Below are 11,002 nucleotides of genomic sequence, written 5' to 3'. Positions count from 1 at the left end.
TACACATTCAATGCAATCCCTATCAAAATACCATCCACTTTTTTTAAAGAAATGGAACAAATAATCCTAAAATTTGTATGGAACCAGAAAAGACCCTGAATAGCCAGAGGAATGTTGAAAAAGAAAAGCAAAGCTGGTGGCATCACAATTCTGGACTTCAAGCTCTATTACAAAGCTGTCATCATCAAGACAGTATGGTACTGGCACAAAAACAGACACATAGATCAATGGAACAGAATAGAGAGCCCAGAAATGGACCCTCAACTCTATGGTCAACTAATCTTTGACAAAGCAGGAAAGAATGTCCAATGGAAAAAAGACAGTCTCTTCAACAAATCGTGTTGGGAAAATTGGACAGCCACATGCAGAAGAATGAAACTGGACCATTTCCTTACACCACACACAAAAATAGACTCAAAATGGTTGAAAGACCTAAATGAGAGACAGGAGTCCATCAAAATCCTAAAGGAGAACACAGGCAGCAACCTCTTCGATCTCAGCTGCAGCAACCTCTTCCTAGAAACATCACCAAAGGCAAGGGAAGCAAGGGCAAAAATGAATTATTGGGACTTAAGATAAAAAGCTTTTGCACAGCAAAAGAAACAGTCAACAAAACCAAAAGACAACTGACAGAATGGGAGAAGATACTTGCAAATGACATATAAGATAAAGGGCTAGTATCCAAAATCTATAAAGAACTTCTTAAACTCAACACCCAAAGAACAAATGATCCAATCAAGAAATGGGCAGAAGACCTGAACAGACATTTTTCCAAAGAAGACATCCAAATGGCCAACAGACACATGAAAAAGTGCTCAACATCGCTCGGCATCAGGGAAATTCAAATCAAAACCTCAATGAGATATCACCTCACACCAGTCAGAATGGCTAAAATTAACAAGTCAGGAAATGACAGATGTTGGTGGGGATGTGGAGAAAGGGGAAACCTCCTACACTGTTGGTGGGAATGCAAGCTGGTGCAGCCACTCTGGAAAACGGTATGGAGGTTCCTTAAAAAGTTGAAAATAGAGCTACCATATGATCCAGCAATTGCACTACTGGGTATTTACCCCAAAGATACAAATGTAGGGATCCGAAGGGGTATGTGCACCCGATGTTTATAGCAGCAATGTCCACAATAGCCAAACTGTGGAAAGAGCCAAGATGCCCATCAACAGATGAATGGATAAAGAAGATGTGGTATACACACACACACACACACACACACACAATGGAATATTATGCAGCCATGAAAAGGAATGAAATCTTGCCATTTACAACGACGTGGATGGAACTGGAGGGTATTATGCTGAGTGAAATAAGTCAATCAGAGAAAGACATGTATCATATGACCTCACTGATATGAGGAATTCTTAATCTTAGGAAACAAACTGAGGATTGCTGGAGTGGTGGGGGGTGGGAGGGATGGGGTGGCTGGGTGATAGGCATTGGGGAGGGTATGTGCTATGGTGAGCTCTGTGAATTGTGTAAGACTTGACTCACAGACCTGTACCTCTGAAACAAATAATACATTATATGTTAAAAAAGAAAAAGAAGAAGATAGCAGGAGGGGAAGAATGAAGGGGGGGATATCGGAGGGGGAGACGAACCATGAGAGACTATGGACTCTGAAAAACAATCTGATAGTTCTAGAGGGGAGGGGGGTGGGGGGATGGGTTAGCCTGTTGATGGGTATTAAAGAGGGCACGTTCTGCATGGAGCACTGGGTGTTATACACAAACAATGAATCATGGAACACTACATCAAAAACTAATGATGTAGGACTGCCTGGGTGGCTCAGTCGTTAAGCGTCTGCCTTTGGCTCTGGTCACTATCCCAGGGTCCTGGGATCGAGCCCCGCATCAGGTTCCCCGCTCTGTGGGAAGCCTGCTTCTCCCTCTCCCACTCCCCCTGCTTGTGTTCCCTCTCTCGCTGTGTCTCTCTATCAAATAAATAAATAAAATCTTTAACAACAACAACGACAAAAACTAATGATGTATGATGATTAACATAACATAATAAAAAAAAAAAGATACATGCGGACATATTAGAGTGTTTACCAGTAGAGGGCACCAAAAGTGATTGAGATATGGGGATATAAGGGAATAAGTTAAATTTAAAACAAGAGATATCTTGTGGGGAATAATGATCTGAGGGTATGGAATTAACTCAACCGGTGACACCTGGGATCTGAAGGAGAAGACAGTGCAAAGGTTGTGGAGGATGATGAGACCCAAATGTAGTAATGAAGTTGTCTCTGGTCTTGTCTTGAAAATAAATACAATGAAAATATATTATTCAATTCTACTCACACACTGAGGCTGCCGAGACCTGCTCTAAGCAAGGTGAGAGAGATGTTTAGGACACAGCATCAGACCACTGAGCCTTTCTCAATGGCACCATCGAGATTAGAGGATTAGAACTAGATCATTTTCCCATTAGATATCAGTTACGTAGGTTCATACCATTTCAAGTCCATAAACAGCCTAAAATCAGCTCTTGTGCACCCTTTGGAAAACACCCCTTTGACACATCAAATATGTCTCTTTGAAAAGGTTTCACCCTCTTTAGAACACATTGTAATTAAGAATATATACATATTCACAGAGAAATGCACTTACCGTATCTGTACAGCTAGACAAATTTTCACAATCTGAGCAGCCCATGTAACCAGTGTCCAAACCAGGAAAGAGAAATCCCCTCCCTGTCCCTTCTAGTCACAATGCCCCCAAGGGTAACCACTGCCCTGACTTTTATCCCCCTAGATTGGTTTTGCCTGTTTTCAAACTTCATATCTAGAATCATACATTTACAGTCTTTTTAATGTGGCTTTTTTCATTTAATGTAATGCTTTTGTTTTGTTTTTTTAATTCATCCCTGTAGTTGCAAGTACCAATAGTTCATTGCCTTTTATTGCTGAATAGTATCCCTTGTATGCATGTACCATAATGTACTTACCCATTCTACTGGGAAGGAGCATTTGGGTGGTTTCCAGCTTGGGACTAATATGAATACATTCAGAGCATTTGGTAGACAGAAATGGGGGGATTCCCAGGGACAAATGACTGGATCACAGGATAATCGTGGATAGGCAAGAGTCCTCTTTAGGAGATCTTGGCATTGTGACTTTTTAAAAAAAATTTTTTTAGAGAGAGAGAGCACACACAGGTGGGTGGGGGGCTCGATCCCACGACCCCAAGATCATGACCTGAGACAAAATCAAAAGTCGGACACCTAACTGACTGAGCCACCCAGGCACCCCAGCATTGTGATTTTTTAAAGGAAGTAATTAGCACTTCAACATGTATTGTTTGAAGACTGGCTTATATAATGAGAAGAAAGAATCGTGAAAATTAATGTTTGATATCACACTAGAACAGGGTACCTGGATGGCTCAGTCGGTTAATCGTCTGCCTTTAGCTCAGGTCATGATCTCAGGGTGCTGGGATCGAGCCCCACATCAGGCTCCCTGCTCAGCAGGAAGCCTGCTTTTCCCTCTCCCTCAGTGCTCTCCCTCTCTCTCTCTGTCTCTCTCAAATAAGTAAAATCTATTTAAAAAAATTTTTAAAAAGGCTTTGACATCACACTAGAACAAAATGGAACCCTTTTATGACTGGTGACAGTAATGCCCCATTGATGATAACTTTTTGCTTTTACCAGGCATTTTACACTTGATCTTGCCAAAAGGCTGAGACATTTTATATAACTTCCAACTACTAACAGTTACCAACTATTTGAAAATAAAAGTATTTCATATTGTTAGCATGGCCCTATTATTACCAAGTTATTTTAGCTAAAGCTCATAAAATGTACTTGACAGGTCATGTACGTTATTACTTAAATTTTCTTATTACTCCTTAATATAAATGTAAATCAACAGAGAAAAACTCTTAAATGTCAAGTGGATTGGCTAAAAAATTACTCATTTTAATTTTAATCGGAACACATCTCATGTGTTTTATTACCAAGCCATTGTCTTAACACTGAAATTTTAAGTTCCATTTGTTTGCCCATTTCACATGCACCAAGGGAGCTACAGCTCAGAGAGAAAACACAGTCAGTGCCTTGGTTCTTGAGAAGTTCTGGGCAAGGACCGGGTGCCCCAAGCCATTTTCACCTGAGGAACCAGCCTTGTGACACTAGGGGGCACCATCGGAGGAAAAGTGGGCCCCTGGGAGCGTTGCTGGTGCGCCTGGCCTCTTGCTGTACTCCAATCCAGAGGACATCCTTTGCACATATCCCTGCGCTCAGTTCCCACTGCTACTGGGGCGAGTCGGCCGATGATACCCATTCTACAGATGGGCAAACGCACATACCAAGTTACGCAGCCCAGAGGAGGCAGAACTGGGATTTCAACCTTGGTCTCTGATTCTGCAGCCTGAAGACATTTCCACCTATGGCTCCTCACTGTGGCCCTGCTTTGTCTGTGTGCATGGGGGGGGGGGGGACTTTTCTCCCACTAAGCCCATTCCGTGTGCCCTCTCTCTTTTTCTAGCACACTCTCTTCATCCCCCCCTTATACACTCATCTGGAACTCCCCTCACCCACCCATCTCAAGCCACTGTCTCCCCTCAGCCTATGGCCATATAATCAGCCTTCTGAGCTGCCCTTCCTCCTGCCCCTTCATCTCCTCCCCACCTCCTTGTCTTGATCCAGCTCTGACCTAGCCTGCTGGGGTCTCTGTCTGGACCTCCCCCTGGGCTCCCAGCCTGAGATGTGGAGCCGCCAGCACAGGACGCAGTTCTGGGATTCAGGATTCACATGTGGATCCAACTTGGATCTCTCCCCTGCTCCCAGGAAGGCCCACGTCCAAAGGAAAGAGATCAAGTGGTACACTCACCCTCCCAACCCCAGCCTCCTCCTCCACCACCACGGCAGCCTGGGAGCCGGAAGCCTTGGGCACATCACCCTGCTCATGCAGCCAGACATTAGCACAATCTTGAATTTCAGGTCTATAAATCACTGGGGTTGGGGGTGGTTGGTGCTCATAAAACTCTTCTTCCATGCTGGTCGGCCTGCTTGACCTCTTATCTCCTCCTCCAGACACCCTTCCCCCTTCCTGGAGACTGGCCCAAGGAGGGGCCTGGGCATATATAGGGAGCCACCGTGGGAAGGCCTGGCCACAGAGGCTTCGGAAAGAGAAGGTGAGGAGGGGCTCCGGGGGGTCTGGATGAGCAGGGGAAACTGGGAAGCTCTGAGGTGCAGGGAGCCCAGCACTGAGCTCTGGCCAGTGACTGCCCTGCCTGAGCCTTGGTTCCCTCTTCTGTAAGATGGCCCACCATCAGGGTTGTGGGAGGATTCGTTCAGTACCAGTCTGGGCCCAGCAGAGAGCTGGGAGCATCCGCTGGCAGCTGGGGTGTGGAGGGAGGGTGATGGGCCTGGCTGGGGCTGCCCTCCCATCCTGGGCTCTGCCTGGCCTCATTCCTGCTCACGTGTCCCAGGCAGGACCATGGCATCCGCAGCAACAGAGGCGGAGAAAGGGTCTCCAGTTGTGGTGGGCCTGCTGGTGGTGGGCAACATCATTATTCTGGTGAGACCTCCCCCGGTGCTGGGAGCCCAGTGGGTGGGTGGGGAGGAGGGGACAGCCCAGGCCTGGGGGTGGGGACGAGGGCCCAGGACTCCCATAGTGATGAATACTAACCATAGTATTTCATTAATAGTTAATTTTTTAAAATATGATACCTGTACATGGCTCTGGAGCCAGACAGCCTGGGTTCAAACCCCAACGCTGCCTCTTTCTACTGTGGGACCTGGGGCCAGCAACGTAACCTCTCTGGGCCTCGGTTTTCTCATCTGTAGGTGGAGAGAAAATAGGAATGCCGAGAGGATGAGTTATTGGATTCATGGGCTCAGACCAGAGTCTGGCACGTGTGGTTACTGTCTGTATTGGCCTTAACAGGAATAGTGCCCTGCAGCGGGTAACAAGGATCATCACACAGAAAGCTGTTACTAGGACTAATGCTGGGCGCGCACACACTATGTGCCCTATGAGGGTTAGCTTGATTGGGGTCAAAGGTATCCACTGAGAAGCCTTCCCCTCTCCCTGCTCCCCATCTCTCATCCCTATAGGTACCTAGATTTTTAGTTTCTCCAACATTTCTTTAAGCACATACAAATAGGAACGTATATACCTATTTTCTTCCATTTTTGTCCCAAATGTAGCTCATTCTGCATCCTGTTCTGTGCTTCCCTGTTTCTCCCACTCCCATAGTCTGGAGGCCACTCCATGTGAGTCCTCAGAGAGCCTCCCCGCCCTTTTCCACCCCTGCAGAACACTGCCTTGTGCGGCATGGTGGTGCCTCTGACACGGAGGTGCAGAGAATGACCTTGTGGGTTTGTGATTTTCCTGCATGGGTAGGATTGATTTCTGCAAGCAGCATCGCTGGATCAAAGGGTTGATGCATTTGTAGTTGCTCTGGCCCTGGCCAGACTCCTCCGCTCGGGAATAACAACACTGTTTGAGGGAAGGCAGGGTGACCGAGGGAGCGTCTCCTCTGTTCCAGTGATGCGCTCTGGGCTTCTCATGTGGCATCTCCTGGTATCCTTGAAGTGTCGGGCAGCTGGGCCGTGGGTGGGGGCAGGGATCTAGTTGGGCAGCCCTTCCCTTCTGGCCTCTGCCCAGCCCCATCCCTGCTCATGGAAGGTGACGTCCTTGTCCCTCGGACGTGCCCACCTTACAGAGGGCAGCGGAGACTCAGGAGGGGAACTTGCTCAGAAAGAGTCCCGCGGCCCCGGCTGCTGTGCCCTCTCTAACCTGCTGCCCTGCCCAGCTGTCGGGCCTGGCCCTGTTTGCCGAGACGGTGTGGGTGACAGCCGACCAGTACCGCGTGTACCCACTGATGGGCGTCTCCGGCAAGGATGATGTCTTCGCCGGCGCCTGGATCGCCATCTTCTGCGGCTTCTCCTTCTTCGTGGTGGCCAGCTTTGGGGTGGGCGCAGCACTGTGCCGCCGCCGGTCCATGATCCTCACGGTGAGGCCCTAGGAGGAGGGCATGGGGCCGGGCGGGCACAGAGATGGTCACCGCAGATTCACTGCAAGCACGGCCGGCACAGCTGCGAGTGTGTGTCCAGCGTGTGCCACACTCGGGCCTCGTGGCAGTCACTCTATTTCATCTTCCCATAACCCAGTAAGGCAGGCTCAGCTGTTACCCTCAATCTACAGAGAAAACTGGGGCACAGAGAGGAAGGGAAGGGCGCTCTGCCCCGGAGGACGGCTCTTGAGTGGCAGGACTGAGACGCGAACCTCAGCTAGTTGGTCCCCAGAGTCTGTGCACATGAGCTCTGTCAAAACAACAACAACAACAACAACAACAACAATCATAATAGTACAGCTGCCATTTCAGGAGTGCTCATTACATTCTAAATGCTTTACATGCATGGGTGCATTTACTCTCACAGCCCACCAGGAGATACCGTCATCATGGTGAGCCCATTTGACAGAGTTGAAACAGGCTTAGCGAAGTGAAGTCACTTACCTGGGGTTGCACAGCGAGTGGGTGACGGAGTCAGGATTTAAGCCTGAGCAGTTCAGCTTGAGCCTTGCTCTTCATTTCTTTTTCTTTTCTTTTTTTTTTTTTTTAAGATTTTATTTATTTATTTGACAGAGAGAGAGTTAGCAAGAGCAGGAACACAAACAAGCGGGGGAGTGGGAGAGGGAGAAGCAGGCTTCCCGCGGAGCAGGGAGCCCGATGCCGGGCTCGATCCCAGGACCCCGGGACCATGACCCGAGCCGAAGGCAGAGGCCTAATGGCTGAGCCACCCAGGCACCCCCTTGCTCTTCATTTCTGCCGGTGATAACCACCACAGCAAGAACCCACACTTCCCAAGGACCGCTCATGTGCCTGGCACTAGGCTAAGCAGTTCAGAAAATGAGCTCTCTCAATGTCCCCAGCAGCTCTCTGGAATTAGTGCTTCTCTGCCCATTTACCAGACAGGAAAACTGGGTCTCAAAGAAGCCAACAGCCCAGGTGATAGGGAAGGCAGGAGTTCTGATCCCGGTCCCCCGACATAGAGCCAACATTGTGCGTCCTCCATAGTTGAGGGCCTCTTAGATACCCGGGAGCAGCTGCTTATTCAATCAACAAATGTTGATGGAGCAAGAACCATGGGCCAAATCCCGCGCTAGGCACTGGGGCTATCTAGAGAGAAAACAGAAAAGCCCTTGCCCTAAGGCGAGGATACCCCCAATGGGGGCGACAGTGGACAGTGAGGAGGGAAGGGAGATCTGGAGCTGGGGAAGTGGGAGGGGAGGCCTGGGGGAGGTGAGGGAGTGTGCCTTGTGTCTGCAGGAAGAGCATTCCTGGGGGAGGGAACAGCAAGAGGGAGCCAGGAGTCCAGTGTGGCCGGAGCCAAGAGGGGGTGGGGATGAGGGAGAGGCAATGAGGGCGGAGAGAAGGGGGGTACCATGGGCGGTGGGCATGGAAGATGAGGGCAGGAAAGGGAAGGTGGGCCTATCAGTCAAGTCTTGCCAGCCTTGATAAGGACTTTGGCTTTACTGTGAGTAAGATGGAGCCTTAGGAAGGGTCTTTTCCTTCTCTTTTGCTTTCTTTCCTGCATGTAATTCTCTGACATAACAGTTTAACCAAAGCCCTAAAAGCTCAGCCAACTAGTTAAAAAAAAAAAAAAAAGGTTTGTGTCTGTGTCTGTCTCCCCTATTAGTTTGTCATTAACTAAGACACAAAATTAAAAAAAAATTGTTATGGGAAATTTCAAACATAGAGTGGAGTGAATGGCATGAACCCTGCATACCTGTCACCTGGTTTCAACAATATCGACCACAGCACAGCCTGGCCAACTTGGTCCCCTCGGCTCCACCCTCTGCCTACCCACATTGTTCTTTCTGGGGTGTTTGAAGTGCATTCCAGACACCCAGTCATTTACCTATAGATACTTGAGTGCACATTTCTCTGAGTGATAAGGACATTGTTGAGAGCAGTGGGGCATGTTGTGCTCCATCATCTTATCTTTTGGCAGAGGTGTTGGCGTATCCACATTCCACCCCCTGTTGCCTTAAGGGAGAGGGTGAGGGGCGAGGAAAGAGCTTTTTTGTTGTTTTTATGCATAACAACCATGCCACCGTTAAGCCCTACAAAATTCACCCAAGTTCCTTCATGTCTATGTTGCAGTACCTAGTCTGTGTTCAAATGTCTCTGGTTGTCTCAAGAATGTCTTTTTTTTTTTCCTATAGTAGTTATTTATTTTACTGCGTCCAGACCAATAGTAATTTCAGGCAATACCTTACATATTTTGTTGATTTCATTTTTTCCCTAACATTTTGTTATAAAAATTTCAAACATACAGAAAAGGTGAAAGACTTGAACAGGGAACAACGTGTACACCCACCACATAGATGCTACCATTTACATTGTCCTACACTTCCTTGAGGGGGTGTGACCCCGCAGGCTTCGCCCTGACTGGGCGGTCTCTGTCTCTCCCTCCGTCTCTCCCCAGTACCTGGTGCTCATGCTCATCGTCTACATCTTTGAGTGCGCCTCTTGCATCACGTCCTACACTCATCGCGACTATGTGAGCTGGGCAGAGGCCAGGGGAGGGGCATGACTTGGGGCAAGAGTGGCAAGGGTCTGGGTCTGAGTCTGGGGATGGAGTGGAGGTCGACCTCCCCTCCCCCACGGCCCCACTGGACCCTGTTCTTCCTGGACCTCCGCAGATGGTGTCCAACCCATCCCTGATTACCAAGCAGATGCTGACCTTCTACAGTGCAGACACAGACCAGGGCCAGGAACTGACTCGCCTCTGGGACCGTGTCATGATTGAGGTAGACAACGGGGCGGGGGGATGAGGAGATGAGGTGGTGAGGGGGTAGGGAGGGCTGGAGGACCTGGGGCTCTGACCACAGAAGTAGATAGGGGCCTCCCATTATGCCCACTGGTAGATGATACCCCCTCCTGTGGTTCTTCTGGGGGGTGGGGCTGGTCATGGCCATTTTCCAGATGAGTAGACAGGCCCAGAAAACGGAAAAGGGAACATCACTTGCCCAATGTCACATGGTTGGTAAGCTGGGATCAAAGTCTGACAGCCTGGATCCAGAGACCCTGCTCTTAACCATTACAGATACCTTCTTAATCATAATAATGAACATTTAATGAGCACTAACTTTTGTTTAGTACTGTTGGAAGCACTTTTAAAGCTTATTTAATCCTTACAACCACCCCATAAGGGAGATCAGCTTTTTAGCCATCAAGAAACCAAGGTAAGAGTTTGAGTGGCTTACATAAGGTCACACAGCTGGTAGGTCACAGAACCAGAAGGATTCAAACCCAGGCCACCAGCTTCCAGAAGCCACATTATTCTTATTATTTCTTTTAAGATTCACTTATTTGTTTGAGTGAAAGAGAGAGAACATGCACGTGCGCGGGGGTGGGGAAGGGCAGAGGGAGAGGGAGAGAGAGTCTCAAGCAGACTCCCTGCTGAGTGTGGAGCCCAACATGGGGCCCGACCCCACGACCCCGAGATCACCACCCATCATGACCGGAGCAGAAACCAAGAGTCAGACGCCCAACTGACTGCACCACCCCGGCGCCCCAGAAGCCACATTCTTAATTAAACCCAACGTGATATGGCAGAAGAGAAGAATATTGAGGACCCAAGGGGAAGTGAGGTCCCAATTGGTTTCAAGTCATACAACTAGCCAGGATTGGAACTCATATGTGAAGGAGCCGATGTTTTCATCGTCCAGGGCCACTAACTGTACACCCACAGGGGCCAGAAAAAAGCCAGAAATCCTTTTTTTGGCGTCATTTACCTCAGATTTTGTTGACAGCTAATTCAAAAGAATTTTAAAATGAGTCACAAGTGTGGGTTTGACTCAAACCCCCCATCAGCCTCTTGGTGCTGGGACAAATATCTTCTGCTCCTTGTTCACACGCACAGACACTGCCCGCCCCCCACTTCGAGGCCCAGGACATGGGAAGTCGGCCCCTTCCTCACTCTGGGACCTCAGGCGAGTGGCTGTCCTCTCTGAGCCAGAGCCTGCCTGATCCCC

The 11,002-nt window shown here is 48.8% G+C and overlaps 1 protein-coding gene across 1 annotated transcript in view; it reads left to right on the top strand.

Annotated features, from left to right (window-relative positions):
- Positions 1–5,449: 5,449 nt before the first annotated feature.
- Positions 5,450–11,002, top strand: part of UPK1A (uroplakin 1A) — a 7,611-nt gene continuing 2,058 nt past the window's right edge. The window contains exons 1-4 of the mRNA XM_021700878.1: positions 5,450–5,530; positions 6,771–6,971; positions 9,451–9,525; positions 9,668–9,775. Coding sequence (XP_021556553.1) covers positions 5,450–5,530; positions 6,771–6,971; positions 9,451–9,525; positions 9,668–9,775 — 465 coding nt within the window. The remainder of the gene's footprint in view (positions 5,531–6,770; positions 6,972–9,450; positions 9,526–9,667; positions 9,776–11,002) is intronic.

The sequence above is a fragment of the Neomonachus schauinslandi genome, chromosome 16 (assembly GCF_002201575.2).
Source record: "Neomonachus schauinslandi chromosome 16, ASM220157v2, whole genome shotgun sequence".
NCBI classification, from domain to species: Eukaryota; Metazoa; Chordata; class Mammalia; order Carnivora; family Phocidae; genus Neomonachus; species Neomonachus schauinslandi.
Note: the sequence above shows the minus strand (reverse complement) of the source record. Positions and strands in the feature narration are given on the sequence as shown.